The following is an 18155-nucleotide window of genomic DNA, read 5'->3' as shown; positions in this document are numbered from 1 at the left end:
CTGGGAAGATGTTACTTTCCTTCCTGAATTAATTTCTGTGGCTTTAGGCACTGAGTTTTCATTAAAGGAATACAGACTTAATTGTTCAGGTTCTATGATTTTTTATGGGGTTTAACGTAGCTAACAAACAATTATTGTAACACACCAAGTAAATCACGGTTCAGAAGATATGAAATGATAATAAAGAATTCCTTAAGCAAGCATTTTAGCACATATTTAATGTGAGCACAAACCTCCCTACCAGAGCTTTCAAGATCTTAGCTTCTCCCTTATTTGTAACGCGCACCCCATCCAAGAGCTACTCTGCTGCCCCATAGGCTTTCAGAGGGAAAACAGCCTGCATAATCCCATGTTCATTAACTCTGATTACCCATTCTTGTTTGCCTTTCTACCATTGTGTCCACTAAACTATCAGGAAACTGAAAATTCTTTTACCATACTATCTGAAATACTCATAGGGTTAAGGCTAATATGAACGTCCATCTCCATTCCCATGGATATTAGTGAAAGACAGAAAGGAGAAATAGTAATCAGTTGTTTGGAGAGACTGGTAATATTCATCAGCCACAAAACATCCTTTTCCTCAGTGTTTAGAATTAGAATGAAAAGAGGAAGTTGAATGGCCTTGATGCAAAAGCTGCAGTTTCTAGAATCAGAAACCATAATTCAGAGCTAGGGTGAGGACACCTATCACTCTGTTTCTCATTTTTTTCAGTTCATGTTGTCCCATTTCTTCATTTTGTGATCTTTTTAAATCACATGAGGGAGAGAGAAAGAGAGAGGGAGGGAGAGAGGGAGAGAGAGAGAGAGAGAGAGAGACAGACAGAGACAGAGACAGAGAGAGAGAGCGAGATTGTTCCTCAAATATTTGTAATTTTCCATGCAATTCTCCCAACACATATAATTCCAGCAAAGAGTTCCCTGTAATAAAATGCACTTTGGTGTCTTTTCCCCCAACATGTGAATTTTCTGGGTGCTTTTCTCTCATACAGGGGTTTCCATGGGATATATTCAAAAAGTCAAGATGGAGGCATCAACAGTGCAATTGAAGCTCTGTTTGTTTTATCTGTCTCACACATGCAATGCAAATAAAAAACAGGCAGAACTTTGACTGGACCATTGTGTCCATCATCTTAACTTTTTGGACCATACACCGCTCTCATGCATGCATTTAGTTATTCTCTCCTTATATAATGTGCTTTTTGTCTGTTAGTTTTCACCACATATGTTTTCCAGGAGCAAATTGCATCTTAAAAGCTGCAGATAATGCCATATTCCTTGATTTGGATTTGTGTGTAAGTTTGTAGAATGTAACGTGGGTAAGCCTGCACTAAAATGCACCCTGAACAAATCTTTTCCCACCCCATTCCTATCATAAATGTAAAACACTCTAGCTCCTTTCTACTTACCCCCGACAGGGAACCAAAAGCCACCATGTACATTTGTGTTTAATTGCTTTACAGTTTGTTTTCTGCTACTGCATTCATAGTTAAATACCCTTCCTTAGCCTGAGCTTGGTTCTGTTTGGAACACACAGTGCTATCTAGAATCATATCCTCCCTCTGTAAATGTTGCTGGATAACATCTGTTTCAGGAATTGCGTTGACATGTGGTTATATGTCTTTTGATTGCCTGCCCTTCAGCATTTCAATTGGGCCCCAGAAATGTGTTTTAAATAGCCCCCACATGATGGCCTCCCCTAATCAGAAAGGAGAAGAGAGTTCAACTCTGCAAAAAAAAGTGAGCTGATTAATATAGTTATCCCTTTGCCATTACATTTGATATAAACTCTGTTGGATTACTGATGAAATACAAGGATCAGCTTACTACATTTAACTAGATCCAGGTCATGTGGCATCCCAGATCTGCCTCAAATCTTCATACCCTTTTATAGCTCAGGAACAGATTTGTAGCCTCATGTCATTCCTTATTACATTACACTGCCAGAAAAGCTTGGAACTCTAAGAATTCGGTGGTTTATGATGTATTTATCATTGCATTTATATTCCTTCTGACAACAATCCTGTGAGCAAGGGTATCTGCAAATGGGGGGTCCAAAAATCAAAATGATGTCCTTGATGGTGTGATCCTTTTTTACATGCATTGCATACATAACACAAAAGAGGTGTAGCTTGGATCATATGGTCACAGCTGCCATCTTGACATTTTTAGTCTTACCTCCCATGAGGTAGGTGGGTTGAAAGGGAGAATCACTAGACCAAAGTGAGCTCCAGAGTCAAGTGGGAACTTAGGCCTCCCACTTTCCTGTCCAGCACCTTAAAAGGTTACATCACACTTTAAAATATAACGGAAAAATAAAGTTCCTCAATACATAATCATGTTAATATTAAATAACAGAATATAATATTAATTAAATGTGCATGAGTTCAAACTGGGCTTTGGGCTTGTTTGTTTTGTTTTGTTTTGTCCATGTCTTTATCTACTTGTTTATCCTTGCCCTGCTCACTTCTGAGAATGTTGCTTTCAAAATGATAAATGTTATCAAATCTCTGCATTATTTGAGACCGGCTGCTTCGGAATGCTGAAAAAGAAGATCCGCGGTAGTTTTCACTTGCGGCTTCCTTCCTTGTAGGACAGGCTGTGCAGAGGTGGCAAGATAGGCAAGAATTGCTGTCCATTGTTGGAAAACTCCTGACAGTTGCACAATTGGGGCAATAAAAGAATCCAATCAATCAGTGCTGTGTGCTTTTTTTTAAAATAAGCACTTTATTCAATTTCAATATACATAGTTGAAATACCATATAGCAAATATAGAGAAACAAGAAAAGATAGCTAACGAACAGTGCTGTGTTGATGGATCAGCTAGCTTAGGGTCCTCCAGCTAGATTGTTGTCTTCTGATACAAGGAAGAATGAAACTTGGCCAAATTGTCTTCTCTATTTCTTCAGGCCGCAACATGTCTGAAAAGTGGGCGATGGTTTTAAGTCTACACTGTTTTTATTCTACAAGGCTTTTTAGGATTAATTTCTGTCTATGTTTCCATATTTTTATTTGGGCTATTTGGTTGTTTGGATCTCCCCCTCCCTCTCTCCTCCTCTGTTTCTATCATTTCTTCCTAGAAATTAGTCACAGACTAGTTTGAAACAACTTTTTAAAGTTGGGATATTAATGGTGAATTAAAGAATCAATGCCCTATAATGAATAAAATGATTCTCCTCCCCCTCCAAATGTTGAAAAGCAGTTCTATAATTTCTGTCTAAAGCTTGAGGGTTCCCTTGTTTATTCTTTATAGTTTCTCAAAAGATAGGCTTGCCTGAAGTGGGGGTGAGTGGCTAGGGCTGACTTATTAGTTGTTTCATGCAATGGTTTTGAAACATGTCCATGGGATATGCTATATCTGGTTTTAATTTTGTTTTCTTTTCCATTAAAAACCTCAGAGCTTCCTATGAACACTATCAGATGAAGTAAATAAAGTAAGAGAGAGCACTGTTTAATGATTCGGGAGAAATGTGGTTCAAATAGGATATCCTTATAAATTTTGCCAAATCTAATAAAACACTTCTGTACCTTCCATAGTGTTTTCCTTCCATTGTTAACATTAACCCTGCAAAGTCTTAGTGTTGCCACTGCTGAAATCTTTCTGTTGCTGACCTGTGTCCCTAATTATGTTGTTGTTTTGGGTTATTGTGACTATGATTTTGCTAATAAGGAGAAGCTTGATTGGCCCTAAATGGATCCTGCTGGGCAGCTGAATCAAAGAATAGCATTTCAGTTTGCTATCTGGTCCTTATTCCATACTGGAATTTCAATTTAAAAAATCATGGTAATGAGATATCAGATTAAATTATTGTATCAACACAGAGCAACACAAATTGTGCTAGCAAGACAGCAAGACATTTTTTTCTTCTGTGATGGAAGAAAAAAAAATATGAATATTAGATTTTTCTATGCCTTAAGTCCTAAAAGCACATCCACTGAGATCTCTTTCTTCCAAGATGCTTAGCACTTCTACCTGCTTTGCCATCTCAATTCAACAACCAAGCACAGGCGAGAAGTTGAAATGAAGGATCATAACATCTACCATTGTATCCTAGGTGTTCTTAGAACTTTAAGAAACATTCTCTTTAATTAACCCATCTCAATGGTACCACTATTTCCAACCATTTCAGACTAGGAGTACCTGAGTCAAATCCTAAAGAAAACTGCTTGCCAGGTTTATATTTTTCCTAAAAATCAATGGAAGCTTAATTATTTCCAATTCAGGAATAGGATATCCAGAAGAAATTAGTGCTAAGCAGAGAAATACTGCATTTTTCCTACCTGTTTTCATGCACTTTGATGAAAGAGAATTTGCTTTAGAGTTCTTTCAAAGGAGAAAAAGAAAGAGAAATTCTCACGAGTGAGCTTAGTGTTCTAGTTATGAGATGGCTAACAAATTAGTGTAAGTATCCCAGCTTTCATTTTCCAAAAAATTCTCAATTGATCTGTAGTTCCTTGTGTTTTCCACAGCTCAATTAATACCCAGCGGAAGGCACCATGAGGAATTCCTCCCATAGAGCTTTTTCAGTAGTGAAGTAACTATCATCTGCGGACATGAAAAGGAGATTCTGCTGCAGAGAATTTTTTAGAGAATTTCTTATTCTAGAGAAATTCAGAGGAATTGTCCACCCAATTTTATCCCTCCCCAAAGGTCTAGTGTTGTTGTTTATTCGTTCAGTCGCTTCCGACTCTTCATGACTTCATGGACCAGCCCACGCCAGAGCTTCCTGTCGGTCGTCAACACCCCCAGCTCCCCGAGGGACGAGTCCGTCACCTCTAGAATATCATCCATCCATCTTGCCCTTGGTCGGCTCCTTTATCATCTTTGCGTACATGTTAAGCAAAATGAGGTAGAGATCCAAACCTGAGCTTGACCTCTCCTGCCCGACAATAGTCATTGGAACTGCCCATCTGGAAGTGGAAACATTGCAGGGCAGTGCCTTTGATCCCCAACCCTTGTTGTTGTTTATTCGTTCAGTTGCCTCTGACTCTTCATGACTTCATGGACCAGCCCACGCCAGAGCTTCCTGTCGGTCGTCAACACCCCCAGCTCCCCCAGGGACGAGTCCGTCACCTCTAGAATATAAAGGTCTAGTGGAGAATTTAAAAAAGAAAAAAAAAAGTTTCTACTTAGTTCTACAAGAAGCTGTATCCAATTCCAGTTCCTTTAAAAGTTACAGCAGAATCTCATTTTACTAGATTATTTGGGGGTATCTATTATTTCAAAATCTGGTAAACTGAAGTATATGACTCAGTGATGCAAATAATGCAGATTATGTAATTTGAGCCATTTGTATCAATCTCAAAGGAAACTAGCAGTTTGGAAAATTGATATTTCACTGTACTTCTGTATTCACTGGTTGTTCTTAGTTTCATGTTTCACAGTACTTCTAAGTCATTGCACTTTTGCATTTTAGGTAGATTTCATAGTGATCCAAATCATAATGAATAAGGATGGTATAATGTAGGGTGTGCTCCACGTCAGTGGGGCAGTTCCTAACTACGCTGAAAAGCCAGTAGTAGCTTTGCATACTGATAACACAGAATTGCTAAATGTGCAGACTAGGCCCAATTTATGACTATGAAGATAGTGTTGAAGTTTCAGAGGTGAAATGTTGCCTACTTTGATATATCTGGTAGCCTTTTAAATCTTTTGAATATTTTGGCAAAATATCAGTGTTATAATATTACATGGGAATATGTTTTATCTATCTATCTATCTATCTATCTATCTATCTATCTATCTATCTATCTATCTATCTATCTATCTATCTATCTATCTATCTATCAAATTTATATAGCTGCCCATCTCACAGATGTGACTCTGGGTGGCATACAATAAAACATTTTAAAATATTCATTTTAAAAGGATATTTTCTTTTTTAAGTCCCAGTCTGTTAAATGAGTTAAACAAGACAGTACTTCCTTCTTATTCCTGGGTATTTCTATCATTTGTTTTTACATTTATAAATAACATTCAGACTAAGGAAGTAAGCCACAGTCTGGTTCTATTGAAATCAATGGGACTTGTTAGTTGTGAATGAATTGCACTTTAATTTCTTAGGGAATAAAGCTTGAAAATGTACCCTGGATACAATATGATGTACTTTGTTATTGGTCAAAGATTGTATCTGATCCAGTCTAAAGACAAAACATTTAAAAGGAAGATTAGTTAGGACAAAGAATGTCTCAATCAGTAGCCCTTCTTTCTTGCTTTTCATAGCAATCACATACAATATCTTCTTCTTACCAAAAGAACAAAGAAAACCATCATCATCATCATCAAATTATTCAAAAGAGAATTAGTGTATATTCTAAATCAGTAGATTAAGATATCAAGAACATTGTGCACATTTGTCAAGAATTATTACACACTCATGAAAGTTGATTTTCCCAAAAGTGACAGGCAGCATCAGCATCTTTCCTAGCATTTCCAATTAACTTTCTGTGGCTAGAATGATGTCAGTTGTAAGCCAATACATACTGTAAGAACTCAGCAGGTTGAGGAAGGCTGTGAGCATTTGCTATATAATGAAAATTGTTATGGTATATGTTTTGCAAACCTAAGCAAGGATGATGGAACTCACTTCATCATTTTCTTCTAGGGTTTCGGTAGTCCCTCTGGTGAATATTGGCTGGGAAATGAATTTATCTTTGCAATAACCACCAGTCAAAAACATTATTCTCTAAGAATCGAACTAACGGATTGGGAAGGAAGTCGGGCTTATTCACAATATGATAGATTTTACATAGGAAATGAAAAACAGAATTACAGGTGAGTCCAGATGTGATTTTACTTTTATGACTGCCTTTTTAAAATATGCATGTAACATGGAAACTTATTAGAAACATGAAAGTAAAACTTGAAGTTCAGTTTTAGTAGATGGAGTACAAGATCTTGCATGAAACTCAAGCTTAATTCAGACTAATCAATACTGTTTATTCTGATTGTCTTGATGTACATGCACATTTATGTACATAAATAAGATGCTCATATGCAAGTATTGTGAGTATACATTCATATGACTATGCAGTGTTCCTTTGACAGGTCATGCCCATTTTATGGTTGTAGATTTCCAATTATATTTCTTTCCACCACAGTGCAATTTGAAGCATTATTACTTTGCAATCAGTAAATTTTCAGTGTCCTAGATTAATAAGCATAGGATACTCTACTCTTGTGATATTTTATTTGCATTAATTAAGAAATATGCTCAGAGGTTGTACTATAAGAATATACTGGAAAGACTATCCCATGGATTTCTACATTTCCCAGATATGAAGTTGAAGACCTTTAATATTCATCTTTCAAATGAAAGTGAACATTATAGCTCACTTCTCACTTTTCAATTCTTCTTGGATTGATTTTTACTTTAATTTCTCAGTATATATCTAGCTTCCTATCTGTCTTATGGTTATTGTTCTCTCTCTCTCTTCCATCCTCCACCTTGCTCCTTTCTCTTCTTCCATTGGTATTTGAAACAATTATTGCCAAAAGATTAGACATGCAAGGCTAGCTAGTAAAATACATTTGTCAGTGCTCCTGGCATCTTCTTCCCTACCATTACAACATTTCCAGTGGTCAAGTAAAGGAAGGCATCTGATACAAAGTGATAGCATCTCCTTGGCTATATAGCAACAGTTACTAGTTAAAGGTGTAGGGGGAGATGAGGGTAAAGTTGGATATAGCTGTTGTGATTCCAAAAACACCATCAGGAGCACAAAATGTACAGATTTGGTTTACAGTTGGACTAAGCTAGCTTTCTAAACTTGGCTCAAGGTAATGTACACTTTGCAAACACCAGGAAAATACTGTTGGGCTTTTTTGATCACGAAGAAACCTCTGTGTGTATTGCATAAAACCCTAAAAGATGAACATTTTCCCAAGATAGAAATAGCAGATTGAAAGCACAAATAAAGGTTAAGATGTTATTTTGCATTTAAAAGATAGTGATCTAATAAAAATAGTCAAAGTTCTCAGTTCTTACCCTAGCCAAGTCTAGCATCTTACTGGACCACAGAGTCTAACAGTCTTCACATACTGGTATATGTTTTCTTTCAGCCTAGTTTATTATCTAATATAATTTCAAAGTTATGGATGTCTTTCAGTGATTAAGGGTCGGTATGCCTCAAACAAAGACAGAAGTACTGCAGCCCTCAATAGCAGGCAATATTCCTGATCCTGTTAAATTTTGTAATGATTAAGAGAAGATCCAAGGGGAGATTTAAGCATAGTTCAACAGTCAGGCACATTATCTTACATGGAGAAGCTGCCTAGTTCTATCCCTGCCATCTTGAGTTCAAGCATGCAAGTCTCTGATGTCAAATATTGGCTTTATTCCTTTCTTCAATGCACATCTCAGTCTCAAGTCAGGAAAAAAGATGTGATAGTGATATATGACTTTTAGTAACACAAGGAGTATTCTTCATGCCAATTGTAGTTTCCTCTTATGAATGTAGATTCCTATGGGCATTTGATTAATTACTGTGGGAAAGGAATGATAGGCTAGATAAGCTTCTGGTCTGATCTAGCATGGTTCTTCATGTATTGTTATGGAGAGTTGTTACCATTCATCACTGATAATATTGGACTATATGTATGAATACATTGAGCTGGTATAAGGCATTATCATACATTCCTACAAAATCAAATCAGACTCAATGGAATTTAAGTTAATCAGAAGTAAGTGCAACTCATTTTGATTCCAATCCACACATACCTATCACACTATTCTCATTCAGGGTAAGCAATGTTATGAATAATACAAAAAAAGTAAAAAGTAAAAACGTAGTGGACTAAAGTAATTAATGCATGAGGTAAGAAAAATAAATGGAAGTATACCTAAATCTAGTTTACACAAACACTATTTGCTATACCTCTGCATATATTTCTAACCCTACAAACCATTCTTGCTTTTATTACATCCATGTACACCTTCATACATTGCTTTACACTCTTTAAACTTCTCTCTTCCCTTATTCTCATAATCTACCTAACCACAAATTCCTTGGTTTTTCTCAGCCTCTCAGCCCATTCATTCTTCCTTCATATTTTGGTTTTAAAATTTGTTCCTCATTCATTATCTTTATATGACCAAAACACCTCAAGGCATGTTTTTAATGGTCACCCACTTCACTATTCAATCCTTATTCAGCACCCATTCATTTTTGGCTGTCTGTCCGTTTACTACATACATTTCTTAACTTCTTTTCATTTTTATTCCAATATATTGAGTTCTCATGTCCATGTACCAAAGAGGCAAAAGCATGTACTTATACACAGCTGGTTTTGCTTCTTTTGACAGACATGCACACCTCACAACATGCTCACTATTAATTACTTTTCAACCTGCATTTGTACATCGTAACATCTCTCCATTTCCTCATCTTTGATAAATATTTTATCAAAGTACACAGATTTATCTACCTACTCTTGTCTTTCAGCATCTTTGTATAGCTTGCAATCATTTGTCAAATACAATTGCCTTGGTCTTTAATATACTCATTTTCAGATCCATACATCTTGTTGTATCACACCATCTAACATTCACTACAGATTTTGGTTCTCAGCCAACAGTGCAGCAAAAACTGCATATAAAAATTCATATATTTTCACATCCACATCCAACTCACTTTGACTGTCACTACAAGCATTTGTTATACATTCCAAGTTGTAAGCCTTGGTTTTCACTAGATAGTCCCATAGATGTTTTAGCACTCCTGCAAATGATAAAGTCAGTATTGGCAGTACTGGCACATTGTGGCCAATATGCCATGAGTGCAACCAAAGCCCAGTTTTACCTCAAGCATGTTCACACTATTCTATGTAAGCTAGAATCTCTAATCTAGAGACTACATTACAAGCCAACAAATCAGCATAGAGTACACATATTCAGAATGAACACATACTCAAGATGCAATCCTATCTGTGTATTTATAAATTCAAGTATATCCATAAGCCTTTGACTATGTGGACCATAACAAATTGTGGCAAGTTCTTAGTGGTATGGGGATACCAAGTCATCTTGTCTGCCTCCTGAGGAATCTGTATAACGACCAAGTAGCAACAGTAAGAACAGACCACGGAACAACGGACTGGTTTAAGATTGGGAAAGGAGTACGGCAGGGCTGTATCTTCTCACCCTACCTATTCAACTTGTATGCAGAACACATCATGCGACATGCTGGGCTTGAGGAATCCAAGGCTGGAGTTAAAATCACTGGAAGAAACATTAACAATCTCAGATATGCAGATGATACCACTTTGATGGCTGAAAGTGAAGAGGAACTGAGGAGCCTTATGATGAAGGTGAAAGAAGAAAGTGCAAAAGCTGGCTTGCAGCTAAACCTCAAAAAAACCAAGATTATGGCAACCAGCTTGATTGATAACTGGCAAATAGAGGGAGAAAATGTAGAAGCAGTGAACGACTTTGTATTTCTAGGGGCGAAGATTACTGCAGATGCTGATTGCAGTCAGGAAATCAGAAGACGCTTAATCCTTGGGAGAAGAGCAATGACAAATCTTGATAAAATAGTTAAGAGCAGAGACATCACACTGACAACAAAGGCCCGCATAGTTAAAGCAATGGTATTCCCAGTAGTAACATATGGCTGCGAGAGCTGGACCATAAGGAAGGCTGAGAGAAGGAAGATCGATGCTTTTGAACTGTGGTGTTGGAGGAAAATTCTGAGAGTGCCTTGGACTGCAAGAAGATCAAACCAGTCCATCCTCCAGGAAATAAAGCCAGACTGCTCACTTGAGGGAATGATATTAAAGGCAAAACTGAAATACTTTGGCCACATAATGAGAAGACAGGACACCCTGGAGAAGATGCTGATGCTAGGGAGAGTGGAGGGCAAAAAGAAGAGGGGCCGACCAAGGGCAAGGTGGATGGATGATATTCTAGAGGTGACGGACTCATCCCTGGGGGAGCTGGGGGTGTTGACGACCGACAGGAAGCTCTGGCGTGGGCTCGTCCATGGAGTCACGAAGAGTCGGAAGCGACTAAACAAATAAACAACAACAACATATCCATAGCAGGAAGAGAAAGAGAGAGAGAGGTTTGGTCTAACTGCTGCTGCATAATGACAACCATAACCAATATGCAAACTGATTTACCTTGGGAAACCGACTCTTAGCCAGTTATTTGTTTTCAATTTATATATATAGTAATGATGATCTTGAAGGCACTGCTGTAGGAAATTGCTACAGGCACATGAATAAGACTTCACTTCCCTTGCCAAATGTAGAAGGGCTACAGAAGCTGGTGATGAACTAAAGAGAAACTTCAATGCCCCAGAATAGGCTCTGTTATTGCCTTAGATTTTAGCAATGCTCATTTGTTTGTGTTGTGTTTCAGTAAGCTCAAAAGTGCCTACCATGCTAAAATCCATAGATCTAAGCTATTGTCCTCTTGGAGCTTCACTGGTTTTCAGTTGTTTTATTCTGAATATCTCTCATGAGGAGTGGTGTATTTATGTGCCGTTGTCCAGCCAAGTGAAAGCTTTTCCATGATGATGAAATGATTAATAACAATACTGATTCTGCATCCAATTTTCTGTTAACAAAGGCACAAATACAACCAGGGTGCACAGCAGATGAAATTCAAATACCACCATTTCCATCAGGAATAAAAATAGCCAACCAGGGAACTGGTTTCCAAGTTGGTTTGGGCATTTGTTCAAAGAATACTAAAATAGAAAGCCCAAAATAAAGCAAAACCAAAAAAAAAAAAAATGAAGTAGGGTTGTGGGAGGTGGAAAAAAGTATTTTGAGTGCCTTTTTTGCAGTAGAGTCTCATCATTGGATAAAGAACACTGCTCCAACATTTCATTACAATCACTTGATGTAAGGATTCAGAGTCTACAAAGTAATCCATTGCATCTGAAAAAATATGGAAAATCATCTTTCATACTGTTCTGCAACACCCTATAGAAAGTTTGGATTCAGCCTGGATCACTCCCAACTGGTGACTTCAGAAGTGTTCTGTTTATTCTCTGTGCTGTTTGTATTTCTTTCTCTCTACTAAGTTTTATTAGCCTAAGAATCTCTGATTTGAAGCAGTAATGCTGAACACATGTACATTAAAAAATATCCTAATTTTTCAAAACCATATAGCTATGAAGTATTTTTTCCTGGGAAGTCGAGTTCCCAATTAAAGTATACAAAGTATCCAAGAGCTCACCAAAGTACTTGATAATATATGGCATTTGCTCAAATACTTGGGGTGGATATTTGCATTGGATGAATATATTATTTTACATTACTTTCTGCACAGGCAATATATAGCATGATATGTCTATGAATCTATGTAAAAGATGGCGTTTGTGGTTTAAACAGTTTTAGGTCATAGACAAATATACATTCGTTATTCCATTGGCCAGATTGAGTCTTCAAATAGGTTTATCAGGAAATCGAGAAAGTGGGAGAAAAGGATTTGCAATCATACAGACTAATTTGTTTCAGGAATGGCTTAAATTTAATTTTGATTTTTCCTACATGTTTGTTTCAAGTTAGAATATTTTGGCCAAAATAGTTCTTCACGTTAGAGATGTCTTGGCCTAAATGCCCCAAGCTAAAATATAAAGTTCTCCTTGATTCTTCAGGCAAAATGCATATGGATCGGTGGTCAAATAGAGTGTTTAGGGGAAAAAAAATAAGGAAAAATAGTCAAGAAGAAGCAGTTAAGCCTATGTGAAGCAACTGCAACGAGGAACCTTGCATTGTAAAGGAACTTCATAATGGAAGAGTGATGTGATTTACATCAATGAGATAATCAGTATTATCTTGTAGACTGCTTAATCTGGGGGCACATGCAAAGTCCAGAAGAACTTTTGCACATGTCCAGCAGCATTTTCACAGAAGCCTATCATGGGCTCTTGCTCTGGCACTATATCAGTGTGGATAGCTGATTAGCCCTGCTGCTGCCTGCTGCTTAAGATGGCTGGTTATTGAGGTTGACATGAATACTTGATTGGTAGCGCAGTCTCCTTTGAAAAGGAAACAGCTTTCACTCTGCTTATAGAGTCAGAGGCAGGGACATTTCTGGACTACATCTACCTATGAAGGTTTACCTTCCCTTGCTCAAATTTCTAGGAGACGTTTTCTTATTTACACATTTGTTTGTTTTGAACTCTTATTTCTTATGCTAAAACAAGTTGATTCATTAAAGCAGCATATCCTGTTTGATAGAACATTTAAACTGTTTTAAGAAGTGGGTTTTTGGGGGATTGGAATTCAGCCAACTCAGATATTTCCAACAGAATATCCCAGATGAAGCTGATTTGTTCTGAGCTCAGAAGAATATGGTGTTTTTTGTTGCATGCCCAGCCCTTGTGATGGTTAAGAGAAATCCACAAAGTGGGCAGAGGCTTATTTATTTATGCCCCCTTCAAAAAAATCCCATCCTTCAATTTAACAGTAGTAACAATTCCTACCTACTTACTTTTTGATTTTATTTCAATTGGCAGAGTCATAATTCTGAACTGCAGGTTTTTATAGGCCAATTGCCCTGATTTTTAAGGGAAGAAATAGCATTCTAAGTTCAGGCCAAGCCCTTCTGACCCGGTCAGTGTGGCACCAGCTAAGAGCCTAGAGTATAAATAGATGACAGTGAATGAACCTTTCACTCATATCTGACTCTGTTGGCCACAACTGACGCCATGGGAGCAGAAATATGTTTAACAGGCTGTTTGTGTTTTTCTAGCAGGGGTCTTAGTGTCACATAATTCATCCTGGCACTTTTTTTTTTTTTTTGAAACCCACAACGTCCTTAGAAAGCAGAAGGATTCCAAGGCAATATTTATTTGTTTCAAATAGCTATAAACATTTCCAGGAACACAGTACATTTCTTGATTGTCCTGTCCTGATTAACTAAATCTTAGAAGTTCACTGCTGGTTAAGGAAATACAATCCTGAACTGAAAAATGATAATTAGCATTCCCTAAGGTTTTCTTTAGTCACATATGAATATCCTACAGCTTGGTTAAGATAACCAGATGCTTATCTGTACCTTCCATGTTTTAATGCTCTTTTCCAGTTTGAGTAACCCATTATATGACATGGTAGCACAAACTCTAGTTTGCACAAATCATGGCTTGGCTCTGAACCCAGAACTGGACTGACACAGCTTCTATTTTTGACATGAGCAAACAATGGTTTATATAAAATCATGGATGGATATGTATACGTATACATATATCTGCATGGCATATGGCCTGGTTACTTGAGGGACTGCTTGTCTCCCATAAAATCTGCCTGCAGGGTTGGTGTACTTTGGGCTCCTTCAATTAAACAAAATTATCTCTTAGGACCCTGGAAGTGCACCTTCTCTGTAGCAGTGTCTGCCCTATGGAACAAGGTTCCCCCCAAAATCTGGATGGCTCCCACTCTGCTGTTTAGAAGAGCTGTGAAGACCTAGCTCTTCACCCAGACCTTCAGTTAGAGAGATCCCTCACTTTTTCATGCTTATCATCTTTTATCTTTGTTTTTTATGTTTTACTGATTTTATTGTAATCTCTTTCTTTGATTGTTGTGAGCCACCCAGAGTTGCTGAGAGTTGGGGGGCATACAAATTTAATAAATTATATAAATTAATGAATGGATTAAGATATAAAGTCAGCTGTTCACTAACTTTTGAATTCCTGCCAGCTGGCTGATGCCCAGTAAGCTGGTGGGGCAGAGGTAGCATCAACTTTGGTAAACCTAAAGGGGCATCATAAGCAGAGCCAATTACTTTAAGTTTGCTAGCTATTCATATGTATCTTAAAGCCAGATAAAGGGCAATCCAACATAACTGTTCAAAAGCAAGCTTCACGACTTTCAAGTCTGCATAGAATTGCAGAGTTCAATACTAGAGTTTTACCTAGGGTTCCTATGCCAACATACCAGGATTGAACTTTACTTAAAAAATAAAATATTTGCTATATGTAGGCTGCCTTAGCGCTAATCTGCTTTGTGTTTCTTATTATACTTTCTTGTTACCATTGTTATTTACTACCATTGCTATTGGTCCTACTATTTATGTCCAAATATTTGTGAATATTCTAGAAACCACCACCTTGCTAGAAATAAATGTTTTGTCACCAAAGCATGATGAGAAGTCCTTTCATCTATAGTCTTACTATTTCTTGGAAAAACCTCTTTGCTTCAGAGTTGGCTAGAATATGTATAATTCTTAAGTGCTTGATGATAAAAGCTGAATCAACATCTATTGAAGCTTGTTCCATCTCTGAATAAAAAATGAATGAAAACTGTTTAGTAGGACTGGGCATATTTCCAAAACAAGTTGATTCATTAAGGCAACACATCATTTTTCAGACTGATATGGAACCCTGAGAAAGAAGTAGTTGCTTTAATGAATAGCAGGAAGATGCTATAGTTGTGTGAATTCTGAAACACTTCTTTTCACAACATTCACAACCCTACTGTTTAGAGCTAGAGAACAGAATTGAGTAGAAGACTTCTCAAAGGTAATCTGGACCGGTCTTGAATTTCCAACACTCTCTCCCAGAATTGATCCAAGGAGAAAATATTCTTTTAGATGTATTTTCTGAAAATATATGTATGTATGTCTTTATTTTCAATGCCTTTTAGTAATGAATGTGTTAGAAAATGCAAAAACAACCATTAGCAATAAAGAACTTCTGAGAAAACTGATTTAGAAGAAACAATGCTCTTTTTATTACATAAGCTTTGACAGATTACTTTAACAGAAAACACCAAAGAATAAAGAACAAAAATACAAAAAGCAATGTAGAAGCTAAGTAACTACTTAAACATAAGTAAAAATATTATTAAAAAAAAAAACTTTTGGTAATGTGTTATCCCCTTCCCTTCCATTTATTTCCCCACCCGCTAACTACCTAAATATTTGTGCTGTATTTTGAATGTTAAATATTGGAGGTTATTCTACTATCTGTTTAAGACATTTCATCTATTGTTTTTGACTGTTCTCTTTACTTTTTTCCTAAAACCCATATTCTAAATGGCTTAATTTACTTTGCAGGACAATGTGTCATATAAAAGGGAGCCATTCCTATGTGAATTTAGTTAGGCTTCCATTATAAATATACCATATGCTGTTAGTTTTGCCATTGCTGCATATTCTCCAATTTTGGTCTTCCTACAGGAAGGGAGGGAGAGAAGGAGGGACATAATTATTTTTCTCCTTAAGGATATCTTTGGATTTCCTTATTTTATGTATTCAAGAGCTTATGTTCACCATTTCTGATGGAGTATTTCAGACTGTCATGATGGGGTAGTATAAGAGCTGATAAATATCTAATCTATTAATTAAATTGCATATACAATTGCACTCGGCTCTTGCATAAGGTAGGCAATGAAAATGTCAAAGGAGAACAAACAACAGCCCAACTTTTCCTTTTGGGATGATAGCACATGCACACACAAACCCAGTCCTTGAAGTGGACCCTGTCATCTTGAGATGTGCAAGTAGCAACCAGCATGTTTTGTCTATTTGTCATTTTACATGAAACTCATTTACTTCTCTCTTGTAGTTCAGTCTGCCTGATGGCAGCCACAGCCACAGGCAGCCAATTTCTGCAGCACAATTTGAAAGAGGTATTAAATCATTAACACTAGAGAAAACAAAACCAAAATGTGTAATGGTCCAGAGAGAACTTATTGTAAAGCACATTATCTTCTTAGGATGGAAAATGTTGATAATAAAAAACAAGTATGAGGGAAAGTCACAATTTCTTTTAGCAATGCATTTAAAACCCTATCTATCTATCTATTGATCTATCTATCATCTAACTTGGTTGTATGCAAAAAAATATTAATATATTTATTAAGTTTTAATCATTTTAACAAAAAAAATAGCTTAATGCATAGTTCATGCAATGATTAATAATTAATTAATTAATAGTTAATGCATTAATTGCAGACATTTGTTAGGTGGAGGGCAAATGTAAGTTAATATTATGATACTTAGAGCAGTAAAAACTACTAGGGATGTGTGAGCCTTAATAGAAAATTTGATTCTGAAGAATTGAGATTCAATCATCTGGTAAACCAAGCACTTGAATCAGTTTAATAGGAGGTCTCAAATTGAATCAGGTACTTTTTTGGAAATATTCAAAGACAATTCAGAGATTCACATGGGCTTCCTAGATTTTGCAGTGCCTTCAAATACTGCTGCAGATTTTCTTCTGTGTATAGACAATATGTTATCATGTCCACAAAATCTGCATATTTGAGGGCTGGGGGGAGAGTTGTACATTGTGCTTCTCTCTCTCTGACTATAATTGGCTTCACATCTCATTTAGATGAGTCTAACAATGGTTAACAAATAGCTATTAGAATGTTTGGACAGGCTAAAGAACTCGTTTTATCATCTACATTAGTTTGGCATTTAAGGATTTCTTTCCCTTTTCCAAAATGTCTATCATTTTACTTGGCTAAGACTAAGAATCTGTCATTTAGACTAAAGTAATTTTTAAAAAGTCAAATACATTAAAAAAAAAAATCTGTATACATAAAAATTCTGTATAATTTTGATTTTAGTTGTTTGTAATGTAACTGACGACTCAGAAAAAAATACGGTGAATCAGTCATTAAGCTCAGTCTTAAAGTTTCTCACTTTTTCAACCATAAGTTTTTTCTTTCCTGTTTCTGCATTGTACTGCTTTCTTTAAACGTCTGAACAAAAACCAATATGATAATTTGGGGGGAAATTCTCTAATACATTCATTTTTATTTACAATTTTCTAAGAAGTAAATGTTTGTAACTGATTTATGTAACATAACATCTCCTGTTAATACCATTCAATTTTTGTGAACATTTTTCTCTCTCTTATGTACACTCTTAATCACATTTTAAATCTGTGCACTGTACTGCAAAACTTGGATGAGTGCAGTAATTAGCATAAACCTGCTTGTCTATTAGTTTGTGAAAATGATTTCAATAAGTTTGCATTAAAGTGCAAACTATCCACATTTCTCTCCCTGCCCTACTTAAAACGAAGTATTCTGAGTTCATGGGCCATTCAGCTGGGTAAATTGGCATTGGTTGGAAACTAATCACTTTATAGCTTGTAGTAGAATTTAGCTGGCTTTCTGAACTGAAATCAGATGTGTGTGACCTAAAATCTAGATATCTGCATCTGCATCTACACCTACACCTATACCTACA

At 36.5% G+C, this 18155-nt stretch overlaps 1 protein-coding gene across 3 annotated transcripts in view; it reads left to right on the top strand.

Moving 5' to 3' along the window:
* Positions 1-18155, top strand: part of ANGPT1 (angiopoietin 1) — a 148756-nt gene that overhangs the window by 108167 nt on the left and 22434 nt on the right. For 2 of the 3 annotated variants that reach the window (XM_063300267.1, XM_063300268.1), the window contains exon 7: positions 6606-6775. In XM_063300267.1, coding sequence (XP_063156337.1) covers positions 6606-6775 — 170 coding nt within the window. Of the gene's footprint in view, positions 1-6605; positions 6780-18155 lie in introns of those variants that run through there. The other variant, XM_063300269.1, reaches the window with a different exon arrangement.

Source organism: Candoia aspera, chromosome 3 (genome assembly GCF_035149785.1).
Source record: "Candoia aspera isolate rCanAsp1 chromosome 3, rCanAsp1.hap2, whole genome shotgun sequence".
Taxonomy (NCBI): Eukaryota; Metazoa; Chordata; class Lepidosauria; order Squamata; family Boidae; genus Candoia; species Candoia aspera.
The sequence above is the reverse complement of the archived record's forward strand: the minus strand, read 5'-3'. Positions and strand labels throughout refer to the sequence as shown.